The following is a 15,459-nucleotide window of genomic DNA, read 5'->3' as shown; positions in this document are numbered from 1 at the left end:
CAATCCCAGCCTCTCCTATGGTGCCCTGAGCACTGCTAAGAGTGATCCCCTGAGCACACAGTCAGGAGTAAGCCCAAGCACTGTGAAATGTGGGCCCCCCCAAATATAAAATCCCAGGGCCTGGGCTATGAAGCAAGCCCAAAGTGAGCATTCGTGGGCCGCAGGGTTCAAGCCCCAGCCCCTTCCGGCCTCCTGAGCATGAGCCCCAAAACGCACCGGAAGCGGTGGCCGCCGTCTCCTCAGGCCAGGAGCCAGTCCTTTTCTTGCTGCAGCCGCTGCAGCTCCCGCTTCATGGTGTCGCTGCAGTTCCTCCAGCAGCTGCTGGTGCGAGGACTCCATCTCTGCCAAGGCTGCGCTCGCAGGCCTCCTGCCCAGGGAGCAAGGAGCAGGGGGGGTGACAGGTTGGGGGCTGCTGCCTGCCTGTGCCCAGCCTGATGCCAGCAGCCTTGGGTGCCTGCAGTGACCCTCCTGTCACCCACTTTTTTTTTGCTTTTTGCTTTTTGGGTCACACCCGGTGACGCTCAGGGTTTACTCCTGGCTATGCACTCAGAAATCGCTCCCGGCTTGGGGGACCATATGGTGATGCCGGAAATCAAACCACAGTCCGTCCTGGGTTAGTGCATGCAAGGCAGAATGCCATACAGCCTGCACCACTGTTCCAGCCCTGTCACCCCACCTTTTTTGTTTTGTTTTGAGTTTTGGAACCATTCTGGCAGGAGCCTGGGGGGCACTGTATGGAGTTCTGGGACTTGAACCCAGGTTGGATAACTGCAAGGCAATCGCCTACCCACTTGCCACTATACTTTATCTTATTGTTTTGTTCTTGTTTTTGTTTTTGTTTTGTTTTATACTCCTAGGGGGCCAGAGCAATAAGCACAGCGTGTATAGGGCATTTTGCTTTGCATGCAGCTGACTCAGGATGGACCCGGATTCAGTTCCCCGGCATATCCCATATGGTTCCTGAGCCTGTCGGGAGCGATTTCTGAGTGCAGAGCCAGGAGTAACCCCTGAATGCCGCCAAGGTGTGGCCCAAAACCAAAAAGAAAAAAAGAAAATTGCTCCTGGCAGACTTGGGGAACCATATGGGATGCTAGGGATCGAACCTGGGTCTGTCCTGGATTGGCCAAGTGCAAGGCAAACACCCTACTGGGCCCCTGTTTTGTTTAGGTTTCCTATTTCTGTATTTGTTTTTGGTTTTTGAGCCACACCTGGTGGTGCTCAGGGGTTACTACTGGCTCTGTGCTCAGAAATTGCTCCTTGCAGGCTCAGGGGACCATATGGGATGCCGGGAACTGAATCCAGGTCTATCCTGAGTCAGCCGTGTGCAAAGCGAGACATCCTAATGCTGTGCTATTACTCCGGCCCTGCTGGGGGCATTTTAAATGACCCCAACTCTGACAGTCATCTCCAGCAGTGAGCATGGTAGTTGGGGAAATGATTTCCAAGTGCTGCGGTTACAGATTTGGCGGACAGGAACCCCAGGTTTGATACATCCAAACCCCATGGTCCACCCAAGCACCTCAGAGGGTGACCTCCAGAATGGCGCCAGGAATAGCCTCTGAGCACTGCCAGGTGTGACCCGGAAATCCAGGTGGTACCAGGGATCAGAGATAGTACCGAGATGAGTGAGTCAAGGCACAGACTTAGTCTGCAGCCGAGCCCTGTGGCTCAATCCCCGGAATCAGCACAGCCCCTGAACACCATGGGGGTGAACTGGAGGACTTCAGGATCTAAGCTTCGGCCACAGTGATTCTTGCATTGAACCATTGGCCCAGTTGGCTGAGGATGATCACAAGGAACCCCTGGCTCTCTTGAGCAGGGCCCCCAAAGGAGTGAGCCCCAAGTCCCAGTAAATAAAGCCCAAGGGGCCAGAGCAATAGCACAGTGGGGAGGAGTATTTGTTTTTGCACTCAGCCGACCCAGATTTGTTCCCTGGCATCACCAAATGGTTTTGCTGAGCAAGCCAGGAGTTAATTCCTGAGCACTGTCGGGTGCAAGCCCCCAAACGAAAATATATAAATAAAAAATAAGGCCCTTAGAATAAATTCGCTGCAGCAAGGCTGTAACAGACACAAACTAACCAAGAGTCTCGGTGCCACTGGAACCCCTGAGATTCCAGGATTCACCTCACAAAGGATCCCAGGATGGGATCGAAGAGACTGTGTAAGGTGAAGGTATTTGCTTTGCATGCTGCCAACCTGGGTTCAATCCCCAGCGTTGGCCAGTGCAAAAGTCCAGCGGGAAAGGCACTTGTCATGCATGAGGCCAATCCAGGTTTGATTCCTGACTGCCCAGAGGGGGTGAGAACCTCCAGGAGGATTCCTGAGTGCAGAGTCAGAAATAAACACTGAGGTTACCTGGTGCAGCCCCTCAAAAGACATAAAGACTATCTCTGGCACTACAACAGGTTCCCCCAGAGCCTCCCATGAGTGATCCCCTGAGCACAGAGCCAGAGTCAGCCCTGAGCACTGCTTGGTGTGGCCCCAAACTCTCTCTCTCCACCATCCCCTCCATGACACTGTCAGAAGACAGGGTTCCCCAATAAAGACGAGGAGCTAGTCACTATTTTTTTGTTATGGGATCACACCTGGTGGTTGCTCAGGGGTTACTCCTGGCTCCGTGCTCAGAAGTTGCTCCTGGCAGGCTCGGTGTGACCATATGGGATACCGGAATTTGAACCTGGGATTGGCTATCCATCCTGGATTGGCTTCGTGCAAGGCAAATGCCCTACTGTTTGTGCTATCTCTCCAGCCCTGGAGGGGGGCGCTGGTTCCTGACTGATGCACCAGGCACAGCTAGCTGACAGTACCTTGGGCTGCCACCATCCCCAATATCCGGGAATCTCCAGCGGCCACATGGACTCTGAAGGTTAGCCATTTCTCTGGGTCATGTTAACGTCTCCTTACCTCTTGTACCATCCACCCCACAATCCCTTCTGCTCCTCCCTTACTCTCTTTTTTTTTTTTTTTTTTTTTGGTTTTGGGCCACACCCGTTTGATGCTCAGGGGGTTACTCCTGGCTATGAGCTCAGAAATCGCCCCTGGCTTGGGGGGACCATATGGGACGCCGGGGGATCGAACCCGCGGTCCGTTCCTTGGTAGCGCATTACAAGGCAGACACCTTATCTCTAGGCCACCTTCCCGGCCCCTCTCCCTTACTCTCTGAACCCCAAAGTATCTTGTGCTGGTAGCCCTCGGTTGCACACACGGCGCTGGTCTAAAAACCAGGAAGCCTGAATACAACCGCCCCCATCTGCAGTATTAGGGTTTCAGTTTCCCCTCTTTAATTCCCCTCTCTTTTATTTTTGGATTTTAGAGTCACATCCAGTGGTGCTCAGAAATCATTCCTGGCAGGCCGCAGGAGACCATATGGAATGCTGGGGATCGAACCTGGGTCTGCCGCACGTAAGGCAAAATGCCCTAACCATTGAAAGCTATGGTTCTGGACCCCAGGATCTTCCTCTCTTTTAATTGAGACAGGAGGGAGGTGCCGATCAGAGGTCCTGAGATAGAGGGAAGAATTCGGGGTGCTCTCCCTCTCTCCCCCCTTACCCACCCAGGAGCTGGATCTGGGGAGCCCAAGGGCCCAGACCCCAGGGAGGGTCCCTGAGTGGTCTCACTCTCTCGGGCTGGGCCCCCACCTCAGTCCACAGAGGAGCTGGACGAAGTTGGGCCAAGAATTTTGGTGCAGGGCCCGGAGAGATAGCACAGAGGTGTTTGCCTTGCAAGCAGCCGATCCAGGACCAAAGGTGGTTGGTTCAAATCCCGGTGTCCCATATGGTCCCCCGTGCCTGCCAGGAGCTATTTCTGAGCAGACAGCCAGGAGTAACCCCTGAGCGCAGCCGGGTATGACCCAAAAACCAAAAAAAAAAAAAAAAAAAAAAAAATACAAGGGGCCGGGCGGTGGCGCTGGAGGTAAGGTGCCTGCCTTACCTGCGCTAGCCTAGGAGACGGACCGCGGTTCGATCCCCCCGGCGTCCCATATGGTCCCCCAAGCCAGGAGCGACTTCTGAGCGCATAGCCAGGAGTAACCCCTGAGCGTTACCGGGTGTGGCCCAAAAACCAAAAAAAAAAAAAAGAATTTTGGTGCAGTCTCCCCACAGGGGACCTGCACCCCTGGACCTGGGTCTCTGCACAGCTGCAGGCCTCACCCCTCAGCTGCTGCTCTTCTATCCCTATCAACCCGTAATCACCTTCCGACCGATGCCACCCACCTCTCAGCCATGGCCCTTGTTCCTGCCCTTGGTCCTGTTCACACCTGTCCACACCCCACTTCTCAGACGGACTATGAAACCCCAAACCAGTCCTCAGGCCCAACACCTGGGCCTGACAGAAAAGTCACGTGACTTTCTCCCTACACCAGGGCTAAGCTCTGTGCTGCTCCAGGTTGTCCTCCCCAAGAGCCTTCATACTGACCTCCATCCATGTGGGGCTGGAACAAATTCCTTGGGGCCCACTGCTCCTCTGTCCCCATAACTGAAGACAAGAGGTCTGTTTTGTTTTAAGGCCACACAGGGACTATAGGGTGGTGAAGGGAACCAAACCTTTATTAGATCCATCAAGCAGGTGCCCAGGACCAAAACTTACTGGGTTGTGCATTTGGGGGCGACACCTGGTGGCACTCAGGCTTACTCCTGCTCTGTGCTCAGGAATCGTTCATTGGCAGATGCTCAGGGGGACCCATTGGGGGGATGTTGGGGGATCAAATTCAGGTTGGCTGTGTGTAAGGCAACATCTTCCCTGCTATTGCTATATCACTCTACCCTCTCCCCAGTTGCAAATAAAGTTCCAACCAATTAACCTGACGCACACACAAAACATCTACCAGCCTGGAAGGAGACTTGGGGCTTGTCCAGCTGAGGCTATAACCGTATCGCAAAGGGCAGGGGAGCGCGCTCGGCTATTTGTGGGTCACCGGGGGAGGCATCGAGTCATTTTGATCTGAACATCAGGCGCAATCGAACCATCCTTTCCACCCTTGGGCTGACGTGTACCAGCTCGGAGCTAAGCGTCCACAGCGGCGTTTCTGGAACGCTCGGGGCGTACATGCCGGCCGACCACAAGCCCTCAAAGTTGACGGTCCCCGGTGAGGAAGTCCCCCAAGGCAGGGCCAAGCAGGAGTGGGTCCCCACTGGGTCCCCACTTTCCAGCCACAGTCCCCAAGCCTGCCCCGGTCGGCCGTCACAGGGACCCCCAGAGTCAGCTGCTCCCCCTGTGTGTGAGGTGGGGCAGCGACGAAGGTGTCAGGGCCTGGGACACCACACCTGGTGTCACATGCCACGGGGACATCTCTCCCCACCTGCCTGCCCCCAGCAAAAGGTGGTCCCGGAAAACCATCGACCTGGCCCCCACCCACCCCGAACCCAGCCCTGTGGCCTTACCTGGGAGATGTAGCCTGGGGGGATGTGGGTGTCTTCCTGGCAGCCTGAGGTCTCTCCTCGGAGCCGCCACATTTCCAGCTGGGCGCGGAGGGACTGCACCTGGGGGTGGGTTGCTTGAGGTGAGGGGGGTGCAGAGGGGCCGCTGACACCCCAGAGGGTCAAGGTTCAGCCACCCGAGGGCCCCAGAGGACCAGCCCTGGAGAGACAGATCTTTACCACCAGGCAACAGGGATGGGACCATCTCATGCCTCAGTTTCCCATCAGTGACAGTGATAGGGCAGAGTAGGAGCCAGTGCAGGGGACACGCAGTGACACACAGAGATGATGCTCTGGAAATGGGGCCTCCTTTTGCCCTTCCCTGAGATGGTAAAGGACAGAACTAAAAAAGGGGGAGGGAATTACCCACAGGGGCCAGAGTGATAGTACAGTGTGGTAGGGCTCATGCCTTGCAATAGGCTGACGTGGGGATCGATCTCCAGCATCCCCTTAGGGATGTGATCCCCAAACACAGAGCCAGGAGTAACAACCCCTAAGCATCATGAGGTGTAGCCCCAAAACAAAACAAAACAAAACAAAAACAAAACAAAACAAAAAAACTACCCACAGCTGGGCCAGAGCGATAGCACAGGTGGATAGGGTGTTTGCCTTGCACGTACCCTACCCAAGTTCGATCACCGGCATCTCATATGGGTCCCCTGAGCCTGCCATGAGGGATTTCTGAGCACAGAATCAGGAGTAACTCCTGAGCACTGCCGGGTATGGTCCCAAAACCAAACCAACCACAATAAAAACCCAAACAAACAGGAAAAACACCCCAAACAACCCACAGCTCCAAAATCTCAGGGTCTAGGAAAAGGAAAAAGGTTCAAGTTGCGAGGTGGGCAGAGGTGGTGTGTAGCCGGCCCTGAGCTCAGATGGGAGCTGCGGGGCACCCTGTAGTAGCCCCGGGGAGCCCTACCTCTCTCTCCAGAGCCTCATGGTTATCAGTTGGGGCTCCCCCTGCGCTCGCTGCGGCCCTGATTGAGAAGCGCTGACAGGGGCACCCCTGTGTCCCCCCCCCTCCGTAGCGGCAGCTTCTCCAGCTCCTGCCACTTCTTTTTCGATCTCTCCTCGCTCAGTCTGGTCTGCTGGTCTTCGGTCAGCGGGGCGACCAGGTCCCGGCGCGGGGCCTCCCCTGCAGCGGGCTCGGGGGTGTCGAACCATTTGCGCCGTTCCTCAGAACGCTGGGCCCATGAATCTCTCCAGCTCCTCGGGCTTGGTGGGGCGCGTCTGAGGAACGGGCTGAGGTGCGTGCCCGCTGCGGAGTGCCCAGGCTCAGCGGGGAGAGCTCACATAGTCCAGAGCTGGCCGCTGCCCATTCTGCCTTCCTCGTGGGGACCCCACGCGGCTCCCCACCCCTCAGGGAGCCTTTCGGGGCGACACAGCTGTGCAGGGGTGTTCTCCTTGTTGTTGTCTGAGAGCCTGGAGTGCAGGGGGGCAGCCAGCAGAGCCTCGTCAGACAGGACCCCTCTCCCAAACATGACCCCCAGCCTGTAGCAGAGATGGGGGTTCAAAAGCCCCTTGCAGCCTGTGACAGTTCTGGGAGCCACACGAAGCTCCTGGGTAGCCCCTCAGAGCACCCCAATGCTGGGCACAGATCCTGGTCTCCTGGCCCCCAAAGGGAGTGACTGAGGGGCAATCCAGGAAGGCACAGAAGGGATTGAATTGAACTCAAGCCTCAGCATCCCATAGGGTCCCCCCTGAGCACTATCAGGAGTGATTCCTGAGTGCAGAGTCAGAAGAGAGCTCTGAGCACTATAGATGGAGCTACCTCATAGTTCTGAGTATACAAAGGGGGGGGCAGGGGTACGGTTCAAGCAGGGGCAACAGGCCTTGGTGGGAGGCTGTGAGACTGGCCCCCGAAAAGGATAGCACCAAACAAAAGAAACAGAAAGCCAGGGTTTTTAAAGCTCCCCAGGCCCTCACTTCTGAATAGAGTTTATGTCGTTAGGGTTGGTGTTCAGTTAGGATTGGAATAGAGGGTGGGTTAGGGTATAGAGTTTAGGGTTTAGCTGGGTTAGAGTTAGGGTTAGGTTTGGATCAGGATTCAGGTCAGGGTTGGGGCAGTGTCAGGGTCAGCGTTAGAGCTGGATTGGGGCTTGGTTAGCATTAGGACTTGGACCAAGAGATTCAACAAGTCACCACGGCAAGGTCCGCTTGCTGTGGCCAATGAGGGCTGCACTAGCCACTCCCACCCCCATTCCCCATTATTCCTGGTCCCGCTAGCACATTTCCCAACTCTGGGGGAACCCTGGGTTCTCTCCTTGGTTTCTTACCAGGTATCAGGCCCCTGGGGCTCATTCCTGTCACTTCCAGAGGATTGAGCCCCTCGGAGTCCCCAACACAGACTCAGGCACGGCCCCCAGCCCTGACACAGGGATACACTGTCACCCTGGGGAGGGCCCTCAGCACCACCAGCAAATTTTTCCAGGGATCTCAGAGATGGGGAAACTGAGGCCCAAAGGTGCAGCCACAGCCCAGGGTCTCCCACACCGCACCCCTGACCACCCCAACCCCAACTGCTGGCCCCAAACACATACTTGGTGACATCCGGCGCTGAGGTGGGACGCACTGTCTTCCTCAGGGCCTCGATCCAGTTCCTAGCGGATTGCCCGAGGTCATGGCCGACAAGGTGTAGACGGCGTCCTTGGTCTGCAGGCCCCCAGGGGTGTGGACAAACGGGTCAGCCCTGCTCCCGGGACCCAGAGGAGCTGCCCCCATCCTGTGTGGGGCCTGAGGACTAAGGGAGGGAGTGGGGCCACCCCCATGTCTGGGATCTCACACCCCCCCCTAAAAACCACCCCGTGTCTGGGGATCTAGTCCCATTCCGTGTGGGATCTTGTGATCTCTTCTCCCTATGTCTGGGTTCTCTCCACCTCCCCCTGGTGTCTGGGGTCCCTTTCCCCCATGTCCAGGTCCCAGCCTCACGTGGATCTGGAAGCCATAGTTGCGCTGCACCGCGAACTCAGTCACATCTGTGCAGGTCCGCAAGTCGATCCTCCCATCCAGCTCATCTGCCTGCAGCAGCGGGGAGGCCTTGGGTTACTCTGGGGGGGTCCCATCTGACCCCCAGTGCACCCCGCCACCCTGTGAACGCTTCGAGGCTCACCTCCTCAGCCGAGGAGTCTCTGTAGTACTTGAGGCTGGAGTCGGTGAGCACGAACCAGTGTTTCTTCCACTGCAATGAGGGTGGGTGGGATGGGGTGGGGTGGGGAAAGGTGGTAAGTGGGGCCAGGCAGGGGAGAAGTAGGAGTCCTGCCTGCCCAGGCCCTTCTGCTCTCACCCCTGCTGATGCCCAGAGTCCAGTCCAGTCCAGAGTGGTGCTAGGCCCCCAAGGGGGCAGCAAACATCCTCTCTCCTTCCTTCTCCTGCTTGGACCAGGGCCACACTGATCCCTCCTGGTTACTTCCAGGACTACTGGCTCCTGCCTGGTGCAGGAAAGGCACCATGAGTGCCTTTGACACCGCTTGGTTCCAGGTCCCCCCCTTTAGTGCTTTGGTGCTGGGGAGGCAAACCCGAGTCCCCTGCTTGTGGGTGGCAGGGATGCTTCTGAGCCATTGTGCTCCCTCTAGTGGACCCTAAGGTCTTTCTTTCCCTGATGACCCATGTGGCTGAGCACATGTGAGCCCAAACCTGGACTGGGGTTGGCAGGGGGCGGGGGACGGGGAAAGGTCTGGGCACTGCTCTTGTTCTGTTTGGTGACTGTGCGGTAGGATCTAAAACCTGGGCTCTGGGACCTGTCCTCCATTTGGAACTGGGTGTCAGGACACAGAAGAAGGGGGTGAGAGGCGACAAATAGGGCGAGACACTGCCGTGTTGTCTAGCCTGAGACCCCAGTTCCAATGTCTCAACACAAATATAGTGCCTGAGCAATACTGGGGGGGGTGTGTAATTTTTTTTTTTTTGGCCATATCTAGTGGTGCTCATAATTACTCCTGGCTCTACGTTCAGAAATCATTCCTGTGGTGCTCGGGGGACCCTTTGGAATGCTGGAGATCGAACCTGGTCAGTTGCATGCAAGGCAAGTACCCTCCATGCTGAGGAATCGCTCCACATTGCTCTGGTTACTCCTGAGCACAGAGCCAGTGGTAACCTCTGAGCATCCTCAGGTAAAGAAGACCTGCTCCTCTAAAATAAATGGATTGGGGTTGGGCAGGAGAGAGAAAGCCCGAGGCCTGAGCAGAGGCTGTGCTCACGGGAGTACAACCTGGACCCACCCAACCCAGTTAGGCTACCTCAAGGCTTCGGTCCTTCAACGGTCCCATGTCCATCCCAGATCAGGGAAACACACCTGGTTCCTGGCTTACTAGGGTACCCAGACATCGCCAAATCTGACCCCCCCATCATCTCCCAAACTTGGTTTTTCTTCCCGGAGGAAGCCACAAGTTTCATGAGTGATTCTAGGAATAACCTTTGATCTTTTTTTTTTTTTGGTTTTGGGCCACACCCAGCAGTGCTCAGGGGTTACTCCTGGCTGTCTGCTCAGAAATAGCTCCTGGCAGGCACGGGGGACCATATGGGACACCGGGATTCAAACCAACCACCTTTGGTCCTGGATCGCTGCTTGCAAGGCAAACACCGCTGTGCTATCATCTCTCCGGCCCATAACCTTTGATCTTTACTCAAACTCTTTCTTAAAAAACTGGGTTTCAGGGGCCGAGGGATAGAATCGTATCATACCGCTAGGCCTTGCACACAGTCAACTTGGGTTCGATCCTGGCACCCCAGGACAGGTCCCCCCAGACCCCCTCTAGGAATGATCCTTGAGCTCGAAACCAGGAGTAATCCTGAGTATTGTCAGGTGCAACCCAAAACAAACGAATGAAAAAGAAATGGAGTTTTAGAGGCCAAGAAAATGCAGGTAATGATTCTGGACCCCATTGCCAGCTGTGTGGCCTCCGACAGGAGCCTTGACATCTCTGAGCTGGTGAAGTCGAAAGCAGTGATGTCCCTGTGGGTTCTTGGGTGGCCCAGAGGGATCCAAGCTACCCTGGCACGTCTCTTAGGGCCCTTGGCACCAGGCCGGCCCTGAACTGTGGGGCGGCCCAGGGGTCCAGCCGCTACTTGCCCCTGGAAAAGGCAGCGGCGTCCAGAGCCAAGGCCTCACCTCCGGCTTGAGAGGGAAGCTGGCCGGGCCCCCAAGTCTGGGCTTCTAGAGCGTAAAGGCCTTGCTGGGTGGGTGGGGGGCTGGGCGGGCTCAACTTTGAGGGCCCTTCCAGCTGGGGACATTCCAGAACCCCACGGAAGAGGATGAGTAAGGCCCAGTGCACTGGGTGGGGCCTCGCATCTCTGCCCTCTGGAGAATCGGGGTGGAGGGGCCGGGGAGGGTCACTGGCGGTGTGGCCAGGCCTTGTGTGTGCCTGGAAGGCAGCCTGGGGGAGGCGGGCGGCGGGCACAGAGGGCCGCGGGGCGGAAACAATGAGATTCCTTCTGGCGTGCGGGGCTGGGGCGGGCCATGAGCCAGCTCAGCGGCGGGCTCCAAGCCGGCCACTCCGGGACCGGTCAAGGAAAGGCCACGGCACTGTCCCCTGAATGAGGGACAGAGGAGGCTCGTAGCGGCCTCCCCAGGCCGGGCAGGAGCCCTTCAAAAAAGGCCCCAGGACTCTGGGAATAAAGACTGGACTCCCCCTTGCAGCCCATTTCACAGACGTGACTGCTGAGGCCAGGCCAGGCAGACCACAGAGCTGAGCTTCAGTCCTACCCCCACGGGTGCCAGGTCAGGGCTGGGTAAGGGGTGAAAGGAGGGGCAGGGATACCAGGTGCGGGGGCTAGGGGATCCCCAGTGCTAGAGACACCCTATCCAGGAGGACAGGGCCTGAAACTCTCCCCCCTAGCCCACTCCCATAAGCCCAAGACTCTGGGTGGCTCTTTGGTTTCTGGGCCACACATAGGTTGCTCAGGAGCAAACAAAATTGCATTCCTGGAAGGGCAAAACATCATTACCTCGGCCCACTTGGTCCCTTAAGGCACCCTCCTTTTTTGGGTTTTGGGGCTACACTCGACAGTGCTCGGGGATCACTCACAGATGGGCTTGGGAGACAATATGGGGTGTTGGGGATTAATCCTGGGTCACCTATGTGCAAAGCAAGTGTGTTGCCCACTCTGATCCCTCTCCAGTCCCCCTCCAAGGTCCTCTGTTTTTGTTCTCTTTTGGGGCCACACCCAGCAGTATTTAGGGGTCACTCCTGGCTCTGCACTCAAAAATTACTCCTGGCAAGCCATATGCCAGAGGTTGAACCCAGGTCGACATGAGTGCAAAGCAAATGCCCTCCCCATTGTGTTATAGTTTCAGCCCCCAAGTCCTTTTCTAACAAGAATGCAAACCCCAAGTCCCCCCACTGCCACACCTACCTCGCCCGGCTCATCCAGGATCGACATCCATCCCTTCTTGAAGTTGAGCAGATCGGGCTGTGAGGAGAGGGGAGGAGAGACCGTGAGCCAGGCAGGAGATGTGGGTTCTGAGAACCTATAGAACCCCACATCTGGGCGGGCTCCCCTGCCACAAATCTTTCCGAGCTACGGACCCTGTTGACGGCCTCACCAGCATCCAGCAGCCTCTGGGGGGCCCTGCTGGGAAGGAGACCTTCCTTGACACCCTGAAACTCGGGAACAGGATCTGGCAGCCTCAGTTCCCCATAGACCTCCAGAAAGGCAGTGGATGGAACTGCCAGTGGGAAGGAGACCTTCACTGCCATGAAGCAGTGACCCCACTGGAGAGGGGACCCTCAGAGAACCAGAGAACAGCCTGCTCGAAGAACAGGCCAGTTCCAGCCCAGGAGGGGCCCCAGGGCTGGGTAGAAAAAGAACCCCCCCCAACATACAAGCAGATCCCTCCAACATTCACACACCCAACAGGCCCCAATACATACCTAACACACACATAGGCCCCCAACTTACATAGACACAAACAGATCCCCCAATATACACAAACAGGCCTTTAATATAAACAGGCCCCCACAGCACACATAATATAACAGGCGCCCCAAAACACACACACAACTGATTCCCCAACCCAATAAGTTTGCCAACACACACGAAATAGCCCCTCAAGATACACAACAGGCCCCCCCAATACACACACAACGAACTCCATGACAGATACAACGAACACCAACACACACACACACACACACACACACACACACACACACACACACACACACACACACACACGCCACCTCTGCCTATCCTCGGCTCCTCCAGGGCCCAAGCTCCCTCCCTGATCTCTCAGACACCCTGAGATTCAAGGCCAGGCCCAGACCAGGATCAGGGAGGCTCAGATCCCCCCCAGACTTCCAGAAAGGCTGTGGAGCTGTGGACAGGGTCCCCTAAGCCCTACCTGACGGGTACACCCCAGAGGGGCCCGGGCCCGGGGGGCTCCCAGCTGCAGCATGTTGTGTGCAGGCCCCATGAACCGGGTCCTCCCGGGCCCCCCCTCCCTGCCCTGAGCGGGTGGCACCGTGGGCCAGGCAGGAGGCGGCCGCGTCCCGTGGCTCCAAGCCCACCTATCAGCACCTGCATCGGCCGCGCCAGCCACGGTGTCCGGTTGCGCTGGGTGGGCCGGACAGCAGGAAAGCGGAGCCTCCTGACCCGCCGCTTCCCCCCTCCTGCTCCCTGGGCAGGGGGGGGGCACAACTGAAGAGGGGTGGGGGACATTTGGGGGACACCCTGAGGGTCTTCAGCCCCTGATCCTAGCCAGGAGAGGGGAAATCCTGCAGCTGTTTCCCCTGTCCAACCAGTATCCCATTGTTTGAGGGACCACCCCAGGGCTGACTCCTGGCCCTGCGCTCAGGGGTCAGTCACTCCTGGTGAGCTCAGGGCCCTGAGTGGGATGCCTGGGATCGAACTAGGGTCAGCTGCCTGCAAGGAACATGCCCCTCTTTGCAGTATTATGGCTGTCCTGACTTGGCTGCTTTGGTTTGGTTGGTTTTGGTTTTGGTTTTTGTGCTCAAGGATTAGCCCTGGCTTTGGGCTCAGAAATTATTCCTGGCAGGCTCGGGGGACTATATAGGATGCTGGGGATAGAACCTGAGTTGGCTACATGCAAGGCAAACACCTCCCCACTGTGCTATTGCTCTGGCCCCCAGGTCCTGGCTTTCTGGGGGGACCCAGGAAATGGGTGTGGCAGCGCTGGCCCAGGGGCAAGCCCTGGGAGGGCAAGGAGACTGACTGGACAGGGAGCAGTCAGCCCCTGCCGCACACACACACAACCCCCCCAGGCTCAGTGTGTTGTTCTTCGTGAAACCCCCCTTCAGCCCCATCTGCCTAACACGACATCTGAGGGAAGGGCCCGTCCCCTCAAAGCGTTATGAATGAGAGAAATGAGGACCCAACGCAGAAGCCGGGGCCCTGGGGGGCTGCCATGTGTCCTCTTTCTTAGCCTTTGTTTTTGGGGTCACACCCCATTACTCACTAAGCACAGGTGCTTGGTGCTTGGGGTAGCTTTTTGGCAGTACTGGGGGGGGACCTTAAAGATAACACCCTGCAGTGCTCAGGGCTTATTCCTGGCTCTGCTCAGAAACCACTCCTGATGGGGCTCCGGGAAAGATAGGGGATGCCGGGGATCGAACTCGGGTCAGGAACATGTAAGTCCAATGCCCTCCCTGCTGTGCTTTCGTTCCGGGCCAAGCCCAGACCTCCATGCATGTAGCCCTGGAGCGTCAGTCAGGCTCCTCCAATGTAGGCTTGTCATTTGTGGGGCAGGGGCTCAGGGCCACACCTGGGGGTACTTGGGGAGCTTTTCCCAGCTCGGTGCTCAAGGGGACCATGTGGCGGGGGGTGTCAAGAAGGAGCAGTGGGGAGAACCAGCTCAATGGGCAGAGGGCAGGCTCTGCACACAGGAGTCCCAGGTTCAATCCCTTGCTCCACATGGCCCTGGGCATTCCAAGGGCAACCCCCAAACCAAGTACCCAACCCCTAACATTGTTTGGTGTGAACTCCCCGAAAAATAACAAAAACAGGGCCCGAGTGATAGCACAATTAGGGGGTGTGTGTTTGCCTTGCACACAGCCGCCTGGGGTTCGATCTCCGGCATCCCATATGGTCATCTGAGCCTGCCAGGAGTGATTTCTGAGTGCAGAGTCAGGAGTAGCCCCTGAGCACCACTGGGTGTGGCCTCAAAACAAAAACAAAATAAAAATAAAAACAACCAAGCCTGGAGTTGCAAGGCAAGTGCCTTAAACACTGGTCTATCTCTCTAGCTCCGCATGTGTGTTTTGTGGGGATGGTTTTGGGATCTTGGGGTCACCCACAGCTGGCCTTACTCTTGGCTTTATGCTCAGGGGATCATTTGTGGTTCAAGGGATGGAACGCAGAATGCAAGGCAGGAGCCTCAGCCCTGAACTAAACTCCTTGTCCCTCAAAGAGCCTTTTTGTTTCGTTTTGGTTTTGTTTTGGGGCCATATATGGTGGCACTGACGGGTTACTCCTGGTTCTGCATTCAGAAATCATTCCTGGGGCCAGAGAGATAGCACAGCGGCGTTTGCCTTGCAAGCAGCCAATCCAAGACCTAAGGTGCTTGGTTGGAATCCCGGAGTCCCATATGGTCCCCTGTGCCTGCCAGGAGCTGTTTTCTGAGCACTGCCGGGTGTGGCCCAAAAACAAAACAAAATAAAACAAAAACAAACAAAAAAAAAGAAATCATTCCTGGCAAACTTGGGGGACCTCATGGAATGCTGGAGATGGAGCCCAGGCTGGCCAAGTGCAAGGCAAATGCTCTTCCTACTCTGGCCCCTAAATGCACATTCTTTTTTGGGTTTTTGAGCCATACCTGGCAGCACTCAGGGGTTACTCCTGGCCAGGTTGGGGGATCATATTGGATGTGGGGATGGGGCAGCTGCATGCAAGGCAAACACCCTCCCACTGTGCTATCATTCGGACTCCTGAATGTGCATTCTTTTTGGTTTTGTTTTTTGGGGGTCACACCCAGCAGCACTCGGGTTCCTCCTGGCTCTGCGCTCAGAAATCACTCCTGGCAGGCTTGGGGGACCATATGGGATGCTGGGATTCGAACTACCACTCATCCTGGATCAGCTGCATGC

The 15,459-nt window shown here is 56.7% G+C and overlaps 1 protein-coding gene across 1 annotated transcript in view; it reads right to left on the bottom strand.

Moving 5' to 3' along the window:
- TRIOBP (TRIO and F-actin binding protein) overlaps window positions 1–15,459 on the bottom strand; it is a 67,928-nt gene that overhangs the window by 4,360 nt on the left and 48,109 nt on the right. Inside the window, 15 exon segments of the mRNA XM_049772468.1 lie at window positions 217–241; window positions 243–287; window positions 289–348; window positions 350–367; window positions 5,381–5,479; window positions 6,339–6,377; window positions 6,379–6,609; window positions 6,611–6,646; window positions 6,648–6,812; window positions 6,814–6,841; window positions 7,960–8,027; window positions 8,030–8,071; window positions 8,348–8,437; window positions 8,529–8,597; window positions 11,771–11,827. Of these exon segments, the coding sequence (XP_049628425.1) occupies window positions 217–241; window positions 243–287; window positions 289–348; window positions 350–367; window positions 5,381–5,479; window positions 6,339–6,377; window positions 6,379–6,609; window positions 6,611–6,646; window positions 6,648–6,812; window positions 6,814–6,841; window positions 7,960–8,027; window positions 8,030–8,071; window positions 8,348–8,437; window positions 8,529–8,597; window positions 11,771–11,827 (1,072 nt within the window).

Source organism: Suncus etruscus, chromosome 4, assembly GCF_024139225.1.
Source record: "Suncus etruscus isolate mSunEtr1 chromosome 4, mSunEtr1.pri.cur, whole genome shotgun sequence".
In the NCBI taxonomy this organism is placed as follows: domain Eukaryota; kingdom Metazoa; phylum Chordata; class Mammalia; order Eulipotyphla; family Soricidae; genus Suncus; species Suncus etruscus.
This window is presented reverse-complemented; position numbering and strand designations above follow the sequence as displayed.